The following is a 25,270-nucleotide window of genomic DNA, read 5'->3' on the forward strand; positions in this document are numbered from 1 at the left end:
TCAGATTGGAGGTCACACCCAAGCACACCTGTCTACCATCAGCCCATCCCCATGCAATCAACCTATGTGAAGACCACACCCACCAAACACACACTTTAGGTGCTCACCCGTCACACTATCACAGCACTCAAAATCAGGCCGATACAGGTCTGACCCGTTACAACTGCAGTCAAGCAAAAACCATAGACTGTATAAAAGAAAGAACACTTAACATTTCTTAGTTACAGCTTCTTAAATGTGTTTCTTTATACGCTTTCATTACACAAATTGAGGACCTCTAGGTTTCCAGACTGTTGGTCAAACAAAATATTTTTGGTTCTGGTAACGTGACTTTAGAGACTAAAATGTTATAAATAGGATCAACTCAAGTAAAAAGACTATGTTGAATGAAAAAGTGCATTTATTTGATATTGAGCAAGAACTTCCATTTTCAGTATATGAACATTTCTGATCTTGGCGACTGCTAGTGGTCGAATCAAAGAAGTCACCGACAAGAACTGTTTAACAATTTGAAAGATGGGACACACTAACATACACAACTTCTACAAAGGCTTTAAAGAAAAAACAAATACATACTGTACGGCCTTCTATGGAAACAGGACTATAATTTCATTACACCCTATTTATGAAAGATGAATGTACATTAGATGTTAATTCTATTCTGCTTTTACAGATTGATGAGTTTTAGTAAAAATAAATAAATAAAATACCCACACAGTACATGACCAGGTAGGCCTGCCATAAAGACAGATGATATTCATAAGACTCACATTAATAAGAAATAACTTATATGATCACTAAAATAAAAACATGGAGGCTTTATGGTTCAATAGATTTTTTAATACTATTTAATCTGAAAATAGCTTCTTTTCTGGGTATATTCCATTAATTATGAGTGTACCAACAAGAGAAAAAAATGCCACAGTGGTCAGGATGGAGCGCAGGGCTTTGAACCAGCTGGGGTACGTGGGTAGCAGAGACAGATCATAATGCAGCGAGATTCCAAGTGCCATGATAACCATGGTGGACGCAGGAATAATGTTGTCGCTCATAACCATGGCCACCCAAGCTAACAGTGGGGGAAGCACACTGTTGGCCAGGTTTATCCAGTCAGGTTTGGCTGGGCTGCTCTCAGGAAGAGCGAATCCCCAGCGAGCTCCACCCAGGAAGGAAACAATGGAAGCACCATAAGCTAACTGAGCATAGGCCAACTCTGAAAAGTAGCTTTCAGTCACAGCCATAAGCAGAGTGGGGGTGACAAAGGGGATCAGCCCTGCAAACCCCAGGTACAGGGCAGGTTTGGGACTTTTCCACAAGTCTTTCATGTCATAGCGCAGCAGATCCAGCTCTCTGGGGGGAGGTTCAAGCTGTGGTCGCTTCTTCAGTCTCACAGCAGAAGAGTGGAAATGTTGGTTCCTCACTAAAAATTGGGCTGCGTGAGTTTGGATCTTCTGGAAGAGCTTAGTCCTCCTGAAACCGAGTACAGGAGGAGGTTTTAGTCGTCCATCATCTGTTGAGGCCCAGAAGGTCTGCAGGGAGCTGGATCCCCCATCAGAAGCTCTAGTCAGGGCTGATGTCCAGCATCTTTGTGGAGGACCTGCCCAATGCCACACCTAAAAAGACATACATATTAAAATTAAATATATTTTAGTTTTAAATTGATAAACTCTCAAAAACAGCTTTAAGTGCAAAAAACTGTCTTTACTTTCTGGGCTGCAAAGATGCTTCTTCCAAGTATAACAGACAGCATCTGATGAAAGAAGCAAACAGATAAGGTCAGATCAAAAAACACAAAGGCTAATAGACTCAAAGTTAAGAAAAATTAGAGTAAATTAAAATATTAAAAGAATAAAATGTAAAATGGATTAGAGCAACAATGGATGAATATTTTCAATATTCAGAATCAGAAGGAGCTTTATTGCCAAGTAGTGTTTTCCACATTTTGGAATTTGCTTTGGTGATAAGGTGCTACACGTAGACAAACATACAATTGACATAAATAAATGTAGAAATATATAAATATGGAATAGACAATGCAAGTTATGTAAGAATAATAAAAATAATAGAGAAAAATAATACAACTATTTGCAGAGACAGAACAACGTCGCAGACACAACAACGTTAACGTTAGTAAGTTAACAGCTAACGTTACACAGCTGAAGCATGTGTTGCTGCTTACAATATGAATCCATATTCCTGAAACACAAACACAGATAATTACCTCTCTTTCAGGTTGAAAAGCTCATACTTTGGCCCTGTGGGGGTCAAACAGTAAAGTTGTGGGAAACACGTTGGTACGCCGTTTATTCCTTCCGTGTTAGACAAGAAACGTCCTTTAACTACAGTTCCACTACAATACAGCGAGTCTAAATCGATCTAATAACCTGATGAATAAATATTAATAGTTGGACAACAATTTTACTTGTTACAAGTGTGCATGCTACTTATTTAAAACTGGCCGTGTAACATTACATTACAGCAGGCACGTGCTTTTTTCTGGGATGCTTTGGAGTTCCGATGCTCTCTCTCTCTCTCTCTCTCTCCCTCCGCATCTCACTGCAGCAGCACACAGACAGACAGACAGACTGCAGCCCCTCCAGCTTCTCTCCCAGAAGTGTTTTTCTTGGCTTGTGTGGAGGTGAGTTGTGATGAACAAAAGACTAAACTACCAGTGCCTCCAGTTTACCGCTAATTAAACAGAAGACAGTGTAGGCCTATGTCTTGCTAACGCATGGACTCATGAGCTGAGCTAATAAGTTAGCTGAAGTTTGGCTAAGGCAATATCTCATGGCCTTACAACCTGATGTACTGGTGGAGACACTACAGGTGAACACAGTAACATTTGTGTCTAATAACGTCATCACAATCGCCACATTGATATGCAAATTAGGCGTTAACTAATTAAAATGCGCTAATTTGCACGCATTTGACAAGTCACTGCAGGTGAATGGGATAAGGAAAATAACATAAAGCATGTCACCACAGAACTTCCCCAGTTAATGACTTACATCAAGAGTATTTTTTCTGAAATGTGCTGTGTAAATATGCAGATTAGCTTGTTTTGGTTAATATAGAATAAATCTACAGATGCAAATAGACCGAGGTTATTAGACTTAAAACCAACACTATCTAAATGTGTATTCTTTAAGTTTTATTTCTATTAGAGTAAAAGAAGACATGGAAACAAAATAGACCAAAGTCTCAAAATTGACCACTCCGTGAAAAAGTGCCTTAAAGAGTAGATTCCTAGTTTTGATGGTCAGCTCCTCATCTAATAACTCTCCATTCTATTAGTTTGTTGTATGCTGATAAATCCTTATATAATACAGACAGCCCTCCCTCAAATGTGAAACTAAGTCCATGTCACCATCAGTTATTGTGTGTGTGTGTGTGCGTGTGTGCATGGTAAATGTAATATAATTAACAATGTAATGTTAAAAATGTAATATTTAATTAACATTTATTTTAATTATGCCTGCAGCCCAATGCCACAGTTTAGTGTGAAGATTTATGTGAAGTGTTATGTATTCCAATAACACCAAAAGAATTGAAACATTTTATTGGCTTGTGAACAACTTATTAATGAAACTATGTCATAAAAATATACTTGAAACTAGTAGCATAGAAAACATGCACATTGTGGCATAGTTTCCTTTGCTGTCGCCTGCTCCTGTGATAAACCTAGAGAATACTAAAGAAGACCGTGGTCTCTGTGTGAACTGATTATTTTGTAGAAAAGTAAAAATTTGTTGAGTTAATATATTCGTCTTGTTTAAAAAAATGCCCTTTTTTTCACTTGAGCCCCTGCCCACCAAAATGTCTGTGCACACCCCTGCATTACAGTGAAAACAGTCATCGATTAGCAGGACTGATTAACGAGTGCATGTTCAGTTTGTGACTTTTGTCCTTCACTTTAGAGCAGTTTAAATGTAGTAAATGTGTATGGGGAAATGTATAATGGCAAATTCTGAATTTGTTTAAGTGGTTTAAATTCAAGGAATTTCAACAACTGCATATAGTTAACACAATCAAACCAACTAACTCAAATAGCTGTCTCAGAACGTTCTCTGATTTCCCTGTAATTAGTACCAGATTATATAGTTATTTGTCATTAAACTTAAACCATAAAATTAAGTGTTTTATTTCCCAATATCAAAAAAATTCTGGTGGTGAAATACTGAGTATTTATTCATTGTTTTGGCCAAAAGGTAATCACAGTTACACAGGAACCAGCCCCCTTCAGACTCTCACAGCTGTAGGAAGTGCTCAGACCGTTCCAGCGCTCTGAAAGACAAATATTATCAACATGTTCATGTGATTTACTAAGGAAAGTTAAATCCATCCCTGTTTACTAACACCAGTCCCCAAGCCGGTCATTTACAGTACCAACCAAATATCAAATCTGGAATTAAATAGGAAATATGCACTATAATATTTAATTATAATTTTATATATATAAATGATTAGAACGTGTCTGGCTGGGTGTTTTACCGGGCACATGTATGTAAAAATAACTGTAAGCACTAACCATGGAATCAGATCATTCATTTACAGAAGATTTTCTTTATTAACACATTACACATGTTAGTGCATCACAAGAAGACCTATGTAGGTGTCTTTGAAAGAGAAGCGAAAAAAGTCCAATGACAGTGAGTAATTTGGCAACAGTAAATGTCATGTTTACATTTAACATATTTTTCTGTGACAGAAAAAACACACCTCCAATCTTCCTGTAACAATGAGCGTTTATTTATTGCATTTTGAAATAAAAGAATTCTGTTTCAGTACTTTTGATTCTATTAGCAACCTTTGTTACTGAGAAGTACAATAAGTTTGATGGCGTCCAACACCAAAATCCCCAGCAGGGAGCAGTCATGCAACAGAAATATCTGTAACTCAATATCTCTTATCTATTTTTTATTTTTTTTATATTATCTATATCTATCAATATAACTTTGAAAGAGGACTATTCATTTTTCAAACACCATTGTTTAAGCTTGACTAGATAAGAAAAAAAAAACATTTAAACCAACAGCAAGGTCTTATCCTTTCTCATGATCCCACCTGCTTCTCATACATATTTCAAAAATAGGCTCTTTATTGTTAGCCAAAACAAACAGCAGATTCAGATTAAATAAAGAGACGGTGGGCTCATTAGTGTTTGCTAAAAAGTAGAGCTCTGTCATTTCACCAGTGTTGTTAGTTCTACACACAATGTAAAGAATGAGCTCTTGTGCTGAAATGTATAGCTATGGAACAAAGCAATAAACTACTGTCATCCTCTAGAAACAGAATAAACACAGGAACCAGCCGCCTTCAAACTCTCAGATGTAGGAAGTGCTCAGACGGCTCCATCGCTCTGAAAGAAAAACATTTTTAAGTGATTTGCTAAAATAAATCTAATTCATCACGGTTTACTAACACCACTCCTCAAGCCAATTACCATTTACAACCTCAACCATGTATCAAAACTGGAATTAAATGGGAAATATATGTATTATTTAAATTTTATCAGGTACTTACTGTAAGCATGCTTTATTTTACTTTCTGTCAAACATCATAAAGCCTCATCTACTGTTTTATCTTTTGTAGTAGGCTAAAATTTATTTTTATTTTCCTTCATTTTACCAGGTAAAAGTATAATTGAGATCATTAGCTTTACTTTTGGCAAAGAAGCTATTATAAAAAGAATGTTACAGCAATAAAACGTCTACAGTTATTATCTCACCCATGTATCTTTTATTTCTGTAGTTTTAGCGACATAATGGACTATTAGCCTACTACGGACACAAAAATCAATAGTGAAAATAATATAGTAACAGAAATGTGGGTTGAATTCAGATTTCCCTTCAAAAATATAAAATTCATCTCATAAATAGACTCTACTGAACTCATCTCATCTCAGATTTAGATACTGACCCCTCCGCAGCAGCCACAGCAGCCACAGCAGTCCCCACACAGAGCTGCCAGCAGGCCGTTCACCACCTGCACAGCACACAGCCCCATCTGGATTAAACCCATGACCAGCAGTACAGAGAACAGAGAGAGATGCCAGGACACCACGTTGGCTGGCTCTAAACAAAGCGACCAGGCAGTTTTGTTGGTCAGGTAGTCACTGGAAATGGAGGGACAGCAAGAGATTATCTGTAAACACTTAAAACAGGTGAAGAACAGGTTAATTATTGAGTGAGCACAATGGTTGAAAGTAAAAATGACAAAACTTTGGGTTACACTGGAAGTTATGCACCAGATTGTTTGTGGCCTGGTGCAGTGACTTGTGAGGTTGTCATATTGGTATATTTTTCTAAATTTAGACAGAGCCAGGCTGTCTGTATCCCCCTTTAAACTAAGCTAAGCTAAATGACCCGCAGCTCTAGCTCCATAGTTGATGTGCACACCTGAGAGTGGTTTCACTCTTCTCATGTAACTATCAGCAGGAAAGCGAATAAGCATATTTTCCAAAATGTCAAATTACTTCTTTAACAAAAACTAGTTCTAATTAGGAAAAGTAATATTTATACAGGTACTTCTAGAAGTCTAAGTTTTAGTAGGGCTGTGTGTCTTACCCATTCGAAAAAGGAGTGTCCCATGTCTTGTTTGTGCCGTAAATGGAAATCACACACTCGGGTCCGTGGTTTATGGCCACGGCAGAAACTACAACTGAGTAACCAGCCCCCAAAACACCCACAGCTGCAAACAGTATGGAACTCAGCATCTACAGAGAGAGAGAACGGTTACTCATATTGGGAATCAATAAATAAAAATACCTTTAACATCTCTCGGTGTGAGCGTCTGTGACAACAATGAAGTTATTCTCTGTGTGCGGAGCACAGGCTGAGGGTCACAAACAGATAATGGCCAACACAGAGCTACTGAGATGGTGTGTGTGTGTGTGTGTGTGTGCACGCACGCGCAACTTTTGTTTGCTGATTCTTTCCTGGACCCCCATACACACTCTCACACTTACACATTTCTGATGTATCGATCAGTATGTGTGTCTGTACGGGAACAATACGGGCTCTGTGTGATAAAGTCATGTGAAACTCCCATCAGTGGAATTTCTTGTGACAGTAATCAAATCTCATCAATTTGTGTGTGAATGTATAAGTGTGTTTCGCATAAAATCCATTAAAAGTAATAAAAAGCTAAATAAACCATAACCACAGATTGTAGGTGTTTCATAATCCAATCTCCACCCAGATTCGATTTTTTAAAATCAGATTTTCACCAATTAATTGTTTTTTAATTATAATGACATGTTTTAGGTGGCAGGATACCCAATACTAATCTTTGGGGAAATTAATTGATTAATTAAAATTAATAAAAATGCAAGTTATTCTTCCTGCGCAGGTTGTTCACTGGCTGAGTGCCTGTACGCATGCAATGTCTGTTTTAATGGGTGACTTTTGTAAAGGATGCATACAGAAAAAATACTTTCTGGGTCCTTGGGTGTCAGGTGATTTGCACTTCTGATTATGGCCACTACACTAAAATAGCCACAGACCCTCATCTGCATTAGCAACAGGCAGGTTTAATAGATGAAGACATTTTGACAGTTTGAGGTGCACATGATAATAATTAATGAAAAATAAATATCATTTAGCTTCTTCCATTTCAGTGTCCTGGTATTTTGCATTCTGACAGCCCTTAGGCAAACTTTACATTGTTGGCTAACTTCCTAATCATTAGTGTTTTATTGAGCCTACCCTAGCATACTGGGACGTGTAAATACTTTGTTTAACGTCACATTCCCCCCAACCAAAATAAAACACCAGTTTCTGCAGAATTATTTTTGGACCCATTCTAATCTTCCTGTCTTGTGAGCCTCCTTAGGATCCTCGCCCAACTTTTGAAAGCCACAGCTGTAAATGATTATATCATTATGGTGAGAAGTGAAACAGTGAAACAGTGAAACATCTCTGCACCGCAAATCGCCGCCCACAGCTTTCATTGCCACAGCAACCGCAGCAGTCATTGTTCTTCAGACCCATGAAGACCAGAGCTGGGAAGATCATCTGTCACACACACACACATACAATAAAACAGTTTAGTATAATGAACTATTTGTTCATCTGCTGTTTGCAGGAGGAAATTTAACTGTCCCACCATAATCATTAAGGTATACAGTATTATATAATTACGGTAGTTCCTAAACTTGCCATTTGTTAAAGCAGCACCAACTCTCACTGGGGTTGACACATTTTTCTGCAAGTATGCAATCAGAATACTTTGAAAAATACTAAATCATATCTGATCTATCATTCTACGCACATTTATAAAACTGATTCTTAATAATTTCTTTGATGGTATTGTGTTGTCTTTCCAATATTTCTAATGTGAACTAACTGTAACCTAATGAGATCATTACCTCTTTCACAAACACAACTGTATTCATACAGTTAGAATTGAAACAATTAGTTGATTAATTGATCAGTTAATTCGTTTTTTTTCCCCAGGAAAACCGGCAAAAACATCCTCAGTTCCAGCTTCTTAATTGTGAATATTTGCCTTTTTTTAAATTTCATAGTAAGCTGAATATATTTAGGTTCTGGACTGCTGAACAGACAACAGTAATTTTAACGTACTCACCAGCACTCCAGATCCCAGAATGCCTCCAAAGTACCATACTTGCTCTGTGATATGTTCGCTGTCCACAGACTTTCCACCGGGGAAGAAGAGCAGGATGTTACACAGCACACACACGATGGTCAGAGGCATCAAAGTGATCCCCAGACACTTGGCAAAGCCGCCTGAACACATGCTGACACTGATGCGTCAACCTCCTGTACTAGTAACAACTCCTTGGGTTTTAAAAGTATCTTGTGGGCTTCAAAACTCCACCGAGGTTGATCAAATCAGTCAATTAAATTATCTCGAACTGACAAAGCAAGGGTGTTTTGGTTCTAAAAATGTACTTTACTGTTTTTGTCCACTCGAAGTTCAGTTGTTAGAATTTGACATAACACCACACCCGTTGGCTTTATATATATCTCTAAATGCAGCTTCTCAACACCTCCTAAAAAAATCTTCTTACATCTCTTAAGCTTGGTTGTTATTCAAAAAGCTCTGTCCACTTTACTGAAACGTCTAAATGATACTGTCTGCCTCACCTGTCTTGTTTCTCATGATGGTTGATGCTGTAGTTGAGCCTTTATACCCCCCCACCTCCACCCCACCTGTCTAACACACACACACACACACACACACACACAGCCATCAATGAAGGATTACATACCTGTGTGCGCACACAGACACCCTGGTGAAGACAGTGGTTAATGTTCTACCATGTGTTTTGTGTACATGGTGACAGAGGAAGTGACAGAGAATTAGTCGATACAGCAGGGCCCTCATGGCTGATTTGCACCTACCACGGGTTTAGTCAGTAACACGAATTTTGTTTGCATACACTTTTCATACACCTATATGAGTCATTTAACCGAACAGTAAATTGGTTTGGATCAAATCCTGGCTTTTGGTCTCCAAAATAAGTCTTTGTGATTAAACAAAGATCGTGTTTTTTTATTTACATTTTTGAGTTAAAAAAAGAACCAAAAAAAATTAACATCTAGCACCATAAAAATTACTCTTGCCACACCTCACCCAGAAGGTTTAATGCCCAACTGTCTGACCAGAATGACTTAAAACTTCTGCTCCAAAGACATTTTGACACTGAGGAAATTAAATCTAATTTCAGCTAAACTTGAACTTAACTTGAACACAATTGGCAACGTTATCGTTCCTAAGAATTTCTGCTATCCATCAATAGACTGCGTATCTCTAATCTATTTAGGCTACTAGATCTTTTTTATCCAATAGACCCCCACAGCCATATCAGAAGGGCCCGAGTACCCCTTTATCATACTCCTTTGATAGATGGGATGGCTTTATGGTGTTTTTGGCCAAGTTTGCATTTGTACTACTTGGAGTGGCACAACCTGGTTGTTTTAACACTTCACATTTAATTTTTCATACTAGTATTCCTGCAGTTTTAATAAACAATTGACTCAGGTTGGTGGAAAACCGAGGCATGTATTGTGCAGACTACCATAGTTGGTAGGTTGTTTATTTTTCTCCTAAACAAAAATATGTAGATATATATTATTAATTTTTTTCCTCATACCCCCTGACAACTGCAGAAACGTATCCCTGTTTGAGAATCACTGTACTAGATTGTCTGATTCTAAAAACTTGGATTTTAGCTTTCGGTGCACATGAGCATTTCATCCAAATGCATCAATGTGTATGGTTATGTCTATTTTACTTTTGAAATTGTCGTCTGAAATAGCGTTAGTAGCGTTTAGAATTAATTTCTGATGATGAAACCTCAGCATCCATCAATGTGATCTGTCATCTGCTTCTATATGCTCGTCCCAATCCCAGTGTCCCCCCTAAGCCCTGAACCCTCACAGACTTTACTGAGGTCACTTGGAAAGTGATTGAGTGCAAGAGGCTGCAAGGGCTCAAAATGCTGTAAACAGGGCAACACTTTGCCACATTATCACGTTACCTTGAGGAAGCTGAAACACCTTGCACACCTTATGTTTTTGCCTGATTTTTAGGTATTGCAGGCTCTTGTCCTACAGTGTGGAGGAGAGGTAAATGTCAATCTGCATTTGTCAATAATCAATGGTCAAAACAGCATCATTAAGCAAATACTAAAATAAATAGTTGCATAAACTAAGTGTGTAAGAAGGTCTTCACACTTCATGTGTTCTGTTCTGTATCATCTTAAATCTATGTTGAGAAAAATTCAAAGAATTTTCAAAAAAAATCAGCACTGTTGTCCATGCTTGTTTGTTTACTGTTCTTCTTCTTCTTATAAGGCAGATTTGCCGTGATATTTCTCTCGCTTCCGGGTGTCCCCTATTCAATCTATGGGTAACCCCCGTGTTTCACGTCACAACGCTATGAACTGTGGGCAATATCCTCAGGAAAAGTCTGCAGAAATGCGGACTTACGAAAAGGGCTCAAAAAGGGCTCAAAATGTCCGCGAGAGAGCCCTCGCGCACTTGACGATTTGACAGTGGGACAGCCCTAAACTCTCACGGACTCACGGACTCACCGGGAACGCGCCTCAAAGTGTGGACCATAGACTGTATATAAAAAGGTGCGGACGAGGGGATTGGGTCGTCTTTTGTGCCGTCCTAGTTGAGCTTACCCAATCGATGCCCGAGTAATCGATCCTAAGTTGAAAGTCCAATAAAGGTTTAATTTTGTCCCGTTTGTTTTGTCCAGTTGATGCCAGCAGTCGCTGGTAGATAAAGCGGGATGGGCACCGAGTTGACTTTCTCCTCTCGTCGGTCTCCTGTGGTGTGTTTACACGGCTGTGTGGCGTCCAGCCAGTCGCTAGCTTCAAATATTGGACTTGGTGAGTGGTACACTGCAAAAATGAATCTCCCCAGAGAGTTGCACATTTTTTTTGTTTTTATGCATGAATTTTGTTAATTTTTCAAAATCTCAACATATAAAATCAGAAAAAAAACACCATAGATTTTGCAACACAAAGGACAGACATGACAAAATAGTTTATTTATATAGGCTATATAATATTATAATTTTTGTATAAAGTTTGCTTTGTAAGTAGCTTAGAGGAAAAAGTACAATCGTCATCTCATTATACAACCCTGTTGTAAAATGACAATTAAATTTACCTTGTACTTTGTACCTTGTCTAGTCATTAATCTTGTTTTGTCCAACCAACAACAGTCGAAAACAAAAAGATATTAGGCTTACCATGATATTAGCCTTAGAGAAATACAGGCGGCAAATACTCATATTTGAGAACCTGGACGTTTTAGCAAAAGTTTGCTTGAGAAAAGGCAGAGAGGATGAGTCAATCATTAAAATAGTTGATTCATTTTCTGGCAATCGATTATTTAATTGTTTCAGCTGTCGCCTATACTACAGTAAATAGCTCAGTGTATGGTGTAGTGTTTAAGATTTTTCATATATTTCCCTCACAGTCAAGGCAGCCAATGGTTTCCTTATTATATGAAAATTAGTGTACAGGCTACTTGCTTATCCTCATTTTAAGGTAATGCAGATTAATTTAAAAGGGCTTTTCTGTACTAGCAGGAAAGTAATATTCAGTATTTAGGTCTGATTTAGCTAAAACATACTGGTACGGTTATGTAATACGGATATGTATTTGTTGTGTCCAGACATCTTGAAGCGTGGTGGTAATGCAGCAGATGCTGCAGTTGCCATGGCAGCAGCCCTGGCGGTAACAGAGCCAGGCAGCACCGGTCCGGGCGGAGATGCCTTCTGCTTGTTCTACAACGAAAACACTGGCGAGATCCGAGCAATTAACGGCAGGTGGCGACTCTTCTCTCTCTGATGTTGTTGTCTTCACAATACAGAATGATTAGCTAAGCCTCTCTCTGTTTCCTCAGTGGTCGTTCGCCCAGAGCTCAGACACTGGACTTCCTGGAAGGACGTGGTTACACTGCAGAGGCCCCTCCTCCACCTTATGATGCCTTGAATGTTACTGTACCAGGGGCCCCTGCATGCTGGTGTGATACCGTACAGCTGTTTGGCAGTAACAAGGTGTAGCTGTGTGTGTGTTCTTGTATCCAACTGTGTAGAACTGTGTTTGATGCAACACCAGGTAGCCAAAAGCCCATCTAACATAATAATTTACAAGACATAAACATCTTAACCGTAAACACTGCCATAGGAACCATACTGAAAAACACCACCAACCATATCTGGAAGTAGGACTCTCGACTCTTAAGTGTGATCTAAACAGTGGTGTTGAAGGAGGTGAATCAAGGAAATATAAACAAGGAGTGGACAAAGTAACAATCATTGGGTTCTGTGGATAGTGAAAACAACAGTGACGTAGCCATGTTAGGTAGGGTTTATACAAGTCCATGAAAATGATTGCAAGATTTTAAAATATGGCTCAAACTTAAACTATTGGGGGCCACTGATCTGGTTGCTCTTTGCCAGGGGGCCCCTTGGACACAGCAGAAAACTCCAGTGGATTTGTCAACACTACATTTCAATCAAAAGCTACGCTGAACTACTTGTCTGCTTGAGATTGTGTTCCTGGAGAACAACATCTTTCTCTTTGCAGGTGTAAAGCAGTGACATTAATCACAAAAACAATCTCTCTGTTCCCCAGATCAACCTGGGGTTGCAGTAAAAAATGATAAAATTCCTCCGAAAAAGGGAAAATCTTAACTTGCAGGCAGAATTCAGCAATAAAATGGAAAAATGAAATGGTCTCACAGACTTGATGTGGTGCCAGTGCCTTTAATTAAAATGAATATTAATGTTTTACAGGGTTTTTCTCTTTGTATAGCATGTCCACTTAGTCTTCTGCTGGGCATAATTCAAAATCAAAAATGTCATAAGATTTTTCATTAATTTGCATAGGGCTTCTCCTATATTTCCCATTCACAATTTCATAACTTTCTTTACCTATGTACAATCACAAATATACTATACACAGTATACTGAACCAGCATTTAACAATTATAGAAGGAAAAATCAACGAAAATAAATACAACATGCTCTCTATTGTTTATTTTGCATTATGAGAATGTGTTTTGGAAACTATTAACTGTTAACTAAAGTAGTGAATATTAAGGGGATTTTGGCACATAAGAAAAGTGAAAAACACCTTGTCATAAAGTCCTCCTGTATCCTCTCATTTGCACAGAAATGTTTTCTGTGTGGAACTCCCTCAGAGGAAATTACAACTGTTTTAGTCTCTACATATATTTATTCTCAAAACAGCAACTCCTACTTCTTGCTTAGAGTGGTTTCCTTCCTCTCCCTGTTTCCATAGCTGTCCTTGCAGGAGGTGCTGAGTGGGGCGGCGGAGCTTGCAGAGGTGGGGTTTCCTGTTGCCGAGGTGACAGCTCACCAGTGGGCGAACGGGGTGTCTGCTCTGAGAGATGCTGGGAAGGAACTAGGTGGAGACCTGCTAATTGATGGTCATGCACCCAAATGTGGACAAGTATTCAGAAACCCTTCCCTGGCCCAGACCCTGAAGGTAAATCCTTGAAATAACACACAAAAAACACATGGCCAACTTTCACAGGTCATTTGAGGAGCACTGGGCCATTTGTTTGTGAACTCATGTTATTTCGACAGAAGGAAACAGAACAATGTAGAACCCCAGAGAAACTATTGTGCTGGTTCCACGTCCTCCCTGTGGCTTGTTTGCTTTTTCTAAACTTGACTTAGCCTTCTATATAGGAAGACCTTGGATGGACCCAGGGGCATGGCGGGTAATGAACTCATTAGCGTACTGGACTCAGTATAGAAGGAAAACAAGATAGATAGGGGGAGGGAGGAATATAGCTTGTGCTGGGGTGGACAAAGTAGGGAGGATATCAAATGAGGCAGACAGAGAGGGAAGGGCGGAGGGGAAGGAAATGCAGACAGAGAGATGATAGAAATGCAAAGCTGAAACGGTCAAAAGAAAAAGAAAGAGGGAAGGCTGAAACAAAAAAAAAGGAGTGCAAAGAAGAAAAGAAGTAAGATTATAGGTGGATGTGATAAAGAAATGTATTATAAAAATCATCTGTAATATATTTTTCCCAACATAAAAATCCACTGTAAACATGAATTCAAACTGACCATAGCCAACTAGGGATAGCAATATGGGTCTGTCTGTCTGGCAGATGGTTGGTCCGCCACTTTGGTCCAGACTGAAATACCATGATATTATGTACAGAAATTCATGGTCCCCATTAGATTAATCCCACTGATCCCATAACGTTTCATCGAGCACCACCAGCAGGTCAGTTTTTTTGGTTTATGACAAAATTACATTCCTATGAGCCTCATCCACCTGCTTATATGTTATCATCGTCATTGTGAGCATTTTAGCGTTGACATTTGCATTTAGCTCAAAGCACAACTGTGCCTCAATGCAGTCTCATAGAGCACTTCAGACAGTATGCAAGTAATGGAATAAATCAACATTATCACTGAGACCACTTAAGGTCAAATATGAATTTTGACATAATCTTTTCTTGTGTGTCATGTCCGTATAAAGCTTTAAATTGCCAATGTATTGTTAAACTGCACAGAATTTGTACTACTAATAAAAATTACTCTGAAGGAACTGAAATTGTCAGAGTATACTCACCCTGACGTGACACTTTTACGTGCATCTGAATATTCTTTGAAACATAATTTAGATGTCGTGCTGTGACAACACAACTCTCCATTGAAACTATTTTAAGGGAGGTGGCACATTTTCTACTTTCCTGTTGAGTATGTGAATGTGTGACCGTGATTGTGTGTGGACAATGTAGTATTCATAAAACCACACTCATTCTGTAGTTTCCTGTCAGTGAGATTCACTAGAAGGTGGATAAATACACAGTCTGTGTATGCTTATGTGTCACCATGAAAGCATGTACTGATTGATCCACCTCACATCAAACACTCACATCACTAATGCAGTAATGCAGGAACACTGCCAAGTACGCCCATATGCCCCTCCACACACACACTCACTTTCCTTAGACAATAGCAATGACCTCAGCGTCATTGATGAATTGTTTCCACGGCATCATAACAGTCATTCCACAGGGATGACCATTTGTGTTACTTCCTTGTGATGACAAATCACATGTTCACACTCACCATTCTGTTAATTTAATATATTGATTAGACTGGTAGATATACACAATACGCAGATTAGACATTCCATCATGCAAAACATCATGTTTTCTATGTTTTTGTGTGTTTCGTTCTGTGGTTTGGAAACATGTAGATGGATGGCAGAATGCAAAGAGAGAAACTCTTGATTGACTGAATAGATTCATTGATCGGTGTATCGACAGGATCTCGGTGAGCGTGGCAAACCAGCTTTCTACCACGGCAGAGTTGCCCAAGCAATCGTTGATGTCATCAACCAAAATGGTGGAGTCATGACCCTTGATGACCTTAACAGCCATGAGAGCGAGGTCATTACCGCTATAAGCACGGAATACAAGGTGAGGTCAGCGACCATAATTCATTATTGTATCTGTATTTTGATTATATGGTCAGCTGAGTGAATGACTCCATTATGTGTTCAGGGTGTGCGTCTGTGGGAGCCTCCTCCTAATAGCCAGGGATTGACTGCCTTGCTGTTACTCAACATCCTTGAGCACTTCCCTCTCAAAGGTATTCCCTGGCATGCTGATGCATATCACCAGCAGAGATGCATTTGGGCCACAAGCTAGATAATCTAGAAAAACAGTTTTCATAGTGACTATTTCTTTGGTAGAAAGTAGTTCCAGTTAAAACTTCATTTCATACCCCCCAACCCCACCACCACCACCACCCCAACACCCCAACACACCCTACATGCATTTTTCGCAATGCACATTAATAATGGCTCCTTTCTTTTTTTTTCTCAATCAGTAAAAAGGACAGCCCTGGAACTTTGACTCTGACTCAGCCAGGTCCTCCAGTGACAGCTGACATGACTCAGTAGATGTCTCACACTCGCTCTGATTCATCTTAGACTAGAAAGCCTGCTAACACTGGTCAGGGCAGAAAAAAACAACTAGCCATACAGCAAAAGAAGCAGTACTAGTATATATTTGAACACACTTATTGAAAACTGATCTCTGGGAAGTGCAGTGATAACCAGCAAATCAATTAGAGCTTAGCATAAAAAATTGAACAAATCTACGTAATAGCCCTGTAAGAACCCTGGTGACCCGCCTCTGCCTGGATGGTTGTCTCTATAACCTTTGAATGAATATCTCCACAAATTTCAAGTATCTTTAGTGACAGCAAGTAAAAAAAATGACTATGAAATGTTAATTTTGGAAATGACACTATATATCTCCATTGAATAATGTGATGTACTCACGGAATCATAAAGTTAATTTTTATATTTATTGATCTATCGTCTGTACTTGAAGTTCATGTCATCCTTTCCTCAGCTCCTTCAAGGGGCAAATAAAAAAATCACATAAAAAACGCATAGAATAGAATATGATTTGCAGTCATCTGTTGCAGCTCAGATATTTCACACATTGTTCTGTGCATGTGTGTGTGTGTGTGTGTGTGTGTGTGTGTGTGTGTGTGTGTGAAGCTGTCGGCCATAACAGCTCTGACTACGTCCATGTACTGGTGGAGGCTGTGCGCTTGGCTCAAACAGACACTCTACATTACCTGGGCGACCCACACCATGTGACCATCCCTCTGGAAACCTTACTGGACAAGAGCTACAGCCACCAGCGAGCGCAGCGCATCAGCATGGACAGGTGTGTGCTTCTGTGTGTTTGTTAGTACCAGGATATACCAGCCGTGCTCTGTTGACTTAAGATAAGATTGTATACTTTTACTTCCCTCCCCCCGACCTTAACGTGCATCCATTCATGCCACGGTCCCTCCTCCTCTCCTCCTCTGTGTGTGTGTGTGTGTGTGTGTGTGTGTGTGTGTGTGTGTTTTGGCAACAATGTGTATTTACTGGTCAGTACTGTAGACTTTGAACTAGTCTTCATAAGTTATTAAAGTATAAAATAACATAATGATCTAAAACACACACACAAACATATTCTGTGGTACTAAATCCAGCTGTTACATCATTGTGTTACTGAATTAGGCAGCACATACAAATGCATACACCAATCCTACACCTTCATTTCATTCAGTACCACCTAACTCAACCTTAATGATTCAACCAATCGTAAATTTAATTAAATTAAATTCATGTTTACACGTATTGCAGTAACCTGGTTAAAAACCTGTGTCTATATGCAGCCTGTTACCAATCAGATTTCTCAGCCAACACCTTGCTTCAGCCTATTCCTTTTTCGGTTGTTAATGTTGTGAGTTATTTTGTGTGAATGGATTGGTGTAAGCATGTGAAGGTTTCTGCAAAATTGCATATTCACACAAATTGGCGATCTTTGTACATTATAATGTAAACTGAAATAAACCATTCATTCATTCAAAAATAAACCATTAATTCAAATTGTGCCGAGAAAAGTGCTTTGGGAATGAAATGAAATGAAAACCCTGTATGTATATGATCTTGTCTGTTATTTCTGCTTGAAGATGCAAGAATGTTCGGCCTCCGAAATTAATCGGCCGACAATAGCAAAAATAGCACTTTGGCCTTGTAAGTCAAAAGACTGAATAAATTTGACTGAACAATTACGTTGACATGTCACTAGTGTGGAAGCATTTTAAAGTGTCAGAGAAAGATACAAAAATCACCAGACACTGTTTTTCTGAACTGTCTCCTAGTACATCCACTCCATCAGTGGTTTGACATGCTTTGAGTGTTTCTGTCACTCGTTTCTGAGAGGGCACTTAAGATAGTCGCACCTATATTTGGAGTGCACACGTATTCAAGCCTTTATGATAAATCCACTGAAACGGACCAGTGCGAGCTGACGGGCAGGCACTTTGGCGTTGCGATCAAGTTCCATGTTTGGTACCCCGTAGACCGGGGTTCAAATCTGGGTCCTGCTCTTGCCTTTCCGTCACATATAGTGTCAGAAGTGGGATGGCTTGCCGTGAAATTGTCTGAGGCGTACCCAGTGTGTGATGCGTACGAGGGACCCCCAGGGTTGGTGGACCCCTGTGGGACCCCAGACCAACAGTAATGATTTATGTATGTTTTTAATTGTTGTTTGTGTGTGTACCTGTAGGGCCATGGAAAATGCGGAGCCTGGACTGATGGCAGGAAGTGACACAGTTTATTTCTGTGTGATTGACAGTCAGGGCAATGCCTGCTCATTTGTCAACAGCACCTATATGGGCTTTGGAAGTGGACTGGTCCCCAAGGATTGTGGATTCTCACTACAGGTCTGAGGGGTCAGAGAGAGGGAATGAGTGTCTATTTGTGTGCATACGAGATAGTGGAGAGTAGGTGGCAATTTCATTGGATTTGATGAATAAGAATTAAAGCCCCGTGTGACACTGAAATGCAGTAGTTGTGTACTAGATGAGCAGTGTAAGTGTCGGACTATGTGATGATAAATTGAGTTCAGTCTTTGATGGGTGAAGCCAAGACAAAAACAGAACACAACCAGCCATGACGATTAGGTTGAAATTTCATATTTTAAGATCATGTTTCGTTGGTTACATTACCTTACAAGAGCAGGCATGTATAGTGTGCTTGTGCTTTGTATAAGTCTCTGTAAATATGTGTGAGGTGCTAACCTGGAAACATTTTTGAAAATCATGGACGAGATCTATGAAGATGTATTGTTGTTGTGATATGATAATATGCACTGATCTTCATATCCATAAAACTTTTCGACTTATCGACTGTGAAGGAAACCAAAAAACAGTCTGTATAATTTAATGAAATCTCTTTTTCCCACTCACAGAACCGTGGTGCCAGCTTTTCTCTGCGTCGTAACCACATTAACTGTGTTGCTGGGGGGAAGCGGCCATATCACACCATAATATCTGCACTTCTAACTGACTCTCCAACCAAATCACAAAAAACAAAACTCCTCGCTGCACTGGGGGTGATGGGGGCTTTTATGCAACCACAAGGACATGTCCAGGTACGCTGGAATCAAGAATTGACTGGGGTGAAGTGCAGAACAATTATTATTTATTTTTTCTCTCTTTTGTTTTTGACCATTAACTTTTGATTTGTCGATTTGTAAATCATTTTCTATTGGTTATTTTATGGTCTAAATCAGGCATTGGAGAAATCGTAATTGGAAAAATGTGTTAATGAGTTAATAATAGGGCTGAACGATTAATTGATTTGCGATATTATCGCGATGTAATAAAACAAGATTTTCTAATCGCAAAGGCTCTGGTCACATGACACCCAAGAGGAAAGCAGTCTGCCTAAGTTGATGCTTCGTCTGCACGTTATGCTGTACCTTGCCTTCTTGTTGTACAATGGCCTTAAGCTTGACAGAAGCTGACACAACATAAACTTTAGTGTCACACAGGGAATAAAAGTTGTACCCTGTGGGTGAAATCGTTGGGCCATCAGCCGCTTTGACGGACAGGAAAAATGCACAACAGAAACACACGTGTAGTAAGTTAAGCGTATTGTGGTGATCGGCGCCTGCGTCAAGCACACAGCCACCAGTCAGCTCAGGAAAAATCAAACTCACAAGTCTGAAAGAGGCTCAGTCTGTCCCGAGTTACAGTCTGTTACAGTCTGGTTACAGCCAGTACGCCACTTACCAGCTTCGCAGGCTGCAGGGGAACTCCGGTGGTGTCGGAGAATTACTAAGCTTGTCTATTAAACATGAGAGGCGTCACTCTGTTTTATTTTCGTTGGCCAACTTTTGAATTGAACCTCAAACTGAGTATTTTTTGTTTGCTTACTGGGATACAGAAAGATGGACTCCGAGCAGATTTGAACTGAGATAAGGACTCATTGATTGGTGGTTGAACTGTGAATTTTGTATTGAGCGCTTACTGTAAAACACACACTGGTAAACTTAGTTTTTCTTGTGGTCTGTAGGTAGGCCCGACCTGATGATATTATATCATATTATTTAACTTGACTTGATTACTTGACTCAAATTATCTTTCTCATATTATTATAATTTGATATATCTTCCCCACCATTGCTCATAATAATAATTCTACCTAATTTCATCATAACACAGGCCTGACCCACAAGAAAGAACAGTGTATGTTCTATCTCTCTAATATTGTGTTGGTCATACTCTACACTAATTTACTGCTTGTCCGTTTTGAATAATACAGAAGGTAAAGAGCTTAAAAATTAATCGCATATTAAATCGCAATCACAATATTGGTAAAAAAAATAAAATAACGTTCAGTCCTAGTTTATAACCATTGTGCTGTTGTGTTTAGGTGTTGTTGAACATGTTGGAGTTTGGGATGAATCCTCAACAAGCTCTGGACGCACCAAGAGTCTATGTACAGTATGACCACAAAAGTATGCCCCAGCACACAGACACACACACACATACATAGATTCTGTATACAGAAAGCATTGTGTTGTGTTAGTATCAACATGATTTATTTAACTTAAATTGGCTTCACCTTCACCTATGTGGCTTCGTGCTGTAGTAAATATGGTAGAGCGGTGGTCAGATGAACGCTCTGTTATGTTAGATGACATCGTAAACTGTAACTTCATTTGGATACGAGATGAGAGTTCTGGAAGTTTTGTGAAAGAAGACCGTGTATTCGACAACCTTCTGTCCTTCGTTTATGTAAAGCACTATTTTTAACAAAGTCATATTTTGATTAAACATTCTGTGTCTAGCTGATCAGTGGTTGGTTAATTTGGAGGAGGGGTTTGACCAGGAGGTAGCAGAGGAGCTGAGAAGACGGGGCCACAATGTGAACTGGCCGATCACAGGTACTTTTTTTTACCAACACAATTACTGTTTACAGTGGCTGCATGGTATTTTTCACAGGACAAGTATGCCATGGTTCCAACTAACTAACTAACTAACAGGGGGAAATAATTGATAACATATTTTACAACAAAAAAGATGTTACATGTAGCCTGCTCAAGTTAATGTGTTGCATTAATGGTTATATTGAGGTGTTGTAGCGGCCATAAACCAATGAGACCATCACTGAAACAACTGGCAGTCTCAAATCGGTGGTATTGGACCGTAGTTGCCATAAACTACTTCCTTGCTTCATGTTGCAAACAGGATGCTTTTATTAGTTCCTCTTCCCTACCCTGGCATCATTCTGGGTGAATTAGTTTGCTCTTTAGCTTGTAATATTGTATGGCACTAGCTAGACATTCTGTTAGCACCATCCAACCAAAAGCCTTCCTCTCAGCATGAAAATGGGACTTGGAATATTTTGGTCTACAGTATATAATAGATAGGACAGTTTAATGGGCTCAATGCTATTTGTGTTTTCATTCAAACACACAGGCCACAAGAGGTCTCAGTTTGGACGGGGACAGATCATCACTGTGGGGGATTGGTGGAACCCATCTGTCAAACACGCTGATCATCCATCCAGGGTGTTGTGGGCAGGATCAGACCCCAGATCGGATGGATGTGCTCAGGGATACTAGACATACGTGACCTCTTCTTGTCTTCCCTGTAGATATTACAAATTACAAATCACAAAACTTTCTAAAGGTAAATGCCTACATATGAAATGTAGAGCAGAAGTACTATAAATATTTGGCTGTGACACAACTGTGTCAAAGAACACGCTGAACTTTTTCCTTTGGCTTTGTTAATTAGCCGATAGGTTTAACACAATTATAGCACAGCATCACACACCTTTTAAGTGTCTTCTTTTATCATGTTTTTATATCACATGTACATATCATATAAAATCTCTCCTAACAGTTTGAGTTTAAACTGTACGGCGTATTTCATAGTTTTGGCACTACATGGCTTATATCACTCCACGTCCTTCTGATTTCAAGCTACATTTATAAGCTAGTGCACTATTTAGTTTTTCATTTTTGTGTCAGAGCATTTGATGTATTGATTGCTGTTTGATGTAAATAGAATTTCAACAAATATAACAAAAAATGCTAAAAAAAAATTACTCACCCCAGCTTTAAAGCAGCAGTCGGTAACAGTTGAACATGCAATTCAGAACTCTCTCTCTGCTGCTCGTATCACTCCGCTAAGCCACTCCCACGAAACCCACAAGAAGAAACAGGGTGCCTTTCGTGAACTCATCCAGCCGAAATAACTACATCACAATGCCAATTTGTTAAAAATATATATATCCTATTATGTGTGGTCTATATTATACAGTATGAAGTAGTCCCACAGAGCTCTGGCAGCTACAATAACAACAGTGGGACCGGAAACACGGTAGCTCGCTGCTGAGAAGCGCGAGTAAAGATAAATCAATCTATTATTCCCCAAAAATACAAGTGAAATCTGACCTACTCCCACCGGTTAACGGCCCAGTTATCAGAGCAGAATCCAGTGTGACTGCGGGTGTTTATTTGTCCAAAAATCTGGCGCCACCACCAGGTCTCTCCTCCAGAGCTTCCCATAGCTCAGCAGCTGTTTGTCTGCGAGCAGCGGGTCTGTCCCTCTGCTCTTCCCGCTAGTGTTGCGTTGTTCAAAGAACATTTCATTCATTTGACCTAATCTTGTGTGAGGAACGAGTTGTCTGAAGGAGTGATTCATTCATTTTCACGCATGTGTGAATAGCCTTGGACTCTTATGTTCACTCGTCACACGGCAGCTGCATGGGCTCCGTCAGCACAGGAAACAGAATTGATTAGTTCACGACTCTCAACTGTGGCTGTCCAGGTTTGAGTCGTTCATTTGTCACGTGACTGCTCGGCTACTGTGGAGCAGGTATGAACTATTCGTTCACCACCAGTGTTCACTGGACTGACATTACGGTACTGTAACTTTAGTCCTGCTAGTGTTTACAGCTAACAGCTGATGAGAGTTGTTCTGAGTCCGCTCCACTTCAGTGCTCTGACAGGGTTCTACTGGGAGCCGAATTACCTCCACGGTCGTCTCCTCTCCAAAACAAACAGACAGGGTCATTAAAACATTAACACACAGCCACATAGCAACGTTAACGTTAGCCCTGTGGTGTGTTTAGCCAGAGTAGTGGAAATTGCACATAGACAACATATTTCTGTGGTTTTTACATGGTTTGAATTTGTTTGTGGCCCCATGGGGCTTTATAGAAAGATGATAGAGAAAGATCAAGAGGTAAATTTGTGCATTATACTTTAAAGCAAGCCAGGCAGAACTGCGCTTTTTTTTAACATTGCCCACTAATAACCACCCTAGTTCAAAAAAAAGATTAGTTCATTTTAATGAACGAGATTTTAAGATTCGAGTCAAAAGAGTCACTTTTACCATTACTACTGCCCGCTGTCCTTGTACTCAGCACAGCGAATCTCATGCTAGAGCTGAATAATTGTCATCACAAGCGATGGAGAGCTGCTGGCGATTTATCGCATAGTCGTGCTCTTTGCATCGGCAGCAGGAAATTGCGTCCCTTTGCATTGACTTTGAATGTAATCGCACCTCTCCCAGTGCTGGCATGGCGTGTACAAAACCAGCATAACGCTTCGTGGCCCAGGTTGGAGCTCCCCAGGCTTCAGAGGCAGCTGTGACAACGTCTAACTGCGGGATAAGAGGCTATTACACCACTGTCAACACATTACATTACATACCAAAGATGCCTTTCGTCAAGTCTGTCTTTTGGTTGAGATAATTATCTCTTTCAGTCTCTTTAATTAGTTGCTGCTGATCTGAACAATATCATTAAACCCTGCTTCCTCAGTAAATGATAGTTGCATCTTTTCTCTGGTCTACATTTTACAAAACAAACTGAGTTTAGATTATAAAACAATGGGATGTGAATCAAGTCCATCAATGTTACTCTATATCTTCTTTGCTGTTGTTGGAAATTAACTGATTTAACACTCTGTAAATGATCTATGAAATATGCTGGATCTGTTGATAATTTTGTAATTAAAAAATAAATGTTATTTATTTTCTAGTGATGCTTTGTTTTCAAGGGTCAGGGGCTCATAATCCTCTACAGATTCCTCTGGACCTGATGAAGAGCTGATTTGGGCTCAAAATATCTTCTTCATTACATAAAGAAAAGCACAATGTTTTAACAGGAGTAGTTAATACTGCTGGGATTACTTTGGCAATTATTATTCAGTTGATCAGTCATATAACCAGTTGGTCCAGAGCAAGATATCTCAAAAAAGGATCACCAAATGATAATTCCTAAAAAAACAAAAAACAAAAAAACAATGTATGTTGCACCACTGTAATGCAAGTAAAACTCATTTTGTACAAAACATCAACAACTTGTCACAGTCCATGAGCTATGGTCTGGCACCTCCAAACCAAAATGTCAGCTGTGCACAAAAGATATCCCACAGTATATTATGCAGATTACCAAGCATAAAGTGGCTGTTTTGCCTTGTTGATGTGCATGAGCTTTATCTTTTAGTGATATGTAGCTGTAGGGAAACGCCCTGCTGCCCCTCAATATCCCACACAGACGGGAAAAATACAGAGACAGACACAATAAATTATATCACAGTAAATGCAGTGGCTAGGATTGTGTGAAAAAGGATGTTGAAAATGTGGGTGAGTTGGTAAACAGCTTGTAAACCACTTGCACCCTGGAGCAGGAGAGCTCAAACAGGATTCTACTTCAACAATGTCCAAAGTCCAATATCATGTTTCTACATCAAGAGATTTGTGTTGATCTCCTTACAGCTCCAAACCCTACCTGGTACTGACCATTTACTCCTATAAAGAGCCATGTGTTCTGTCACCCAAACAAACTCTGTTTTACATAATCTGCCTTAATTAATGCTGATTGAAACAGCTTGTTGTAGCAGATCGTT

The 25,270-nt window shown here is 39.5% G+C and overlaps 3 protein-coding genes across 5 annotated transcripts; 1 reads left to right on the forward strand and 2 right to left on the reverse strand.

Moving 5' to 3' along the window:
- Positions 1 to 382: 382 nt before the first annotated feature.
- LOC119900350 (transmembrane protein 69-like) lies at positions 383 to 2,453 on the reverse strand. The gene is made up of 3 exons (XM_038715208.1): positions 2,222 to 2,453; positions 1,706 to 1,750; positions 383 to 1,613 (listed from the first exon to the last, which is right to left on the reverse strand). Exons 2-3 carry the CDS (start codon positions 1,748 to 1,750, stop codon positions 849 to 851), a joined length of 810 nt encoding a protein of 269 aa, XP_038571136.1. The 5' UTR covers positions 2,222 to 2,453; the 3' UTR covers positions 383 to 848.
- A 126-nt stretch (positions 2,454 to 2,579) lies between these two features.
- LOC119900351 (glutathione hydrolase-like YwrD proenzyme) lies at positions 2,580 to 24,400 on the forward strand. Of its 3 annotated transcripts, none has more exons than XM_038715209.1 (13): positions 2,580 to 2,638; positions 11,236 to 11,368; positions 12,162 to 12,315; positions 12,393 to 12,546; positions 13,796 to 14,002; positions 15,810 to 15,962; positions 16,047 to 16,134; positions 17,057 to 17,228; positions 18,624 to 18,780; positions 19,308 to 19,490; positions 20,776 to 20,860; positions 21,194 to 21,289; positions 21,825 to 24,400. In XM_038715209.1, exons 2-13 carry the CDS (start codon positions 11,269 to 11,271, stop codon positions 21,968 to 21,970), a joined length of 1,695 nt encoding a protein of 564 aa, XP_038571137.1. In that variant the 5' UTR covers positions 2,580 to 2,638; positions 11,236 to 11,268; the 3' UTR covers positions 21,971 to 24,400. The 3 variants fall into 3 exon arrangements, with proteins under 3 accessions (XP_038571137.1, XP_038571138.1, XP_038571139.1); XM_038715210.1 differs by lacking the exon at positions 2,580 to 2,638 and adding an exon at positions 11,050 to 11,107; XM_038715211.1 differs by lacking the exon at positions 2,580 to 2,638 and having other exon boundaries at positions 11,189 to 11,368.
- Positions 4,544 to 9,136, reverse strand: tm4sf4 (transmembrane 4 L six family member 4). Its single transcript, XM_038715212.1, has 5 exons — positions 8,590 to 9,136; positions 7,926 to 8,015; positions 6,567 to 6,715; positions 5,920 to 6,115; positions 4,544 to 5,359 (listed from the first exon to the last, which is right to left on the reverse strand). The coding sequence occupies exons 1-5, from the start codon at positions 8,758 to 8,760 to the stop codon at positions 5,342 to 5,344; spliced, it is 624 nt and encodes a 207-aa protein (XP_038571140.1). The 5' UTR covers positions 8,761 to 9,136; the 3' UTR covers positions 4,544 to 5,341.
- Positions 24,401 to 25,270: the final 870 nt, after the last annotated feature.

The sequence above is a fragment of the Micropterus salmoides genome, unplaced genomic scaffold (genome assembly GCF_014851395.1).
Source record: "Micropterus salmoides isolate LMB-PRFRI ecotype aquatic unplaced genomic scaffold, ASM1485139v1 Ms_hic_scaffold_13, whole genome shotgun sequence".
Classification (NCBI taxonomy): Eukaryota; Metazoa; Chordata; class Actinopteri; order Centrarchiformes; family Centrarchidae; genus Micropterus; species Micropterus salmoides.

Bases quoted from the DNA above. Each gene is read 5' to 3' on its own strand.
- LOC119900350 (XM_038715208.1), bottom strand. From the start codon at position 1,750: ATGCTGTCTGTTATACTTGGAAGAAGCATCTTTGCAGCCCAGAAA. The intron at 1,614-1,705 runs GTAAAGACAGTT...ATGTCTTTTTAG, and splicing joins GCATCTTTGCAGCCCAGAAA to GTGTGGCATTGGGCAGGTCC.
- tm4sf4 (XM_038715212.1), bottom strand. From the start codon at position 8,760: ATGTGTTCAGGCGGCTTTGCCAAGTGTCTGGGGATCACTTTGATGCCT. The intron at 6,716-7,925 runs GTGCAGAGATGT...CTCTCTCTGTAG, and splicing joins GCTGTGGGCGGCGATTTGCG to ATGCTGAGTTCCATACTGTT. The intron at 6,116-6,566 runs GTAAGACACACA...CTCCATTTCCAG, and splicing joins GACACTCCTTTTTCGAATGG to TGACTACCTGACCAACAAAA.
- LOC119900351 (XM_038715209.1), top strand. From the start codon at position 11,269: ATGGGCACCGAGTTGACTTTCTCCTCTCGTCGGTCTCCTGTGGTGTGT. The intron at 15,963-16,046 runs GTGAGGTCAGCG...TTATGTGTTCAG, and splicing joins CTATAAGCACGGAATACAAG to GGTGTGCGTCTGTGGGAGCC. The intron at 19,491-20,775 runs GTACGCTGGAAT...TGTTGTGTTTAG, and splicing joins AACCACAAGGACATGTCCAG to GTGTTGTTGAACATGTTGGA.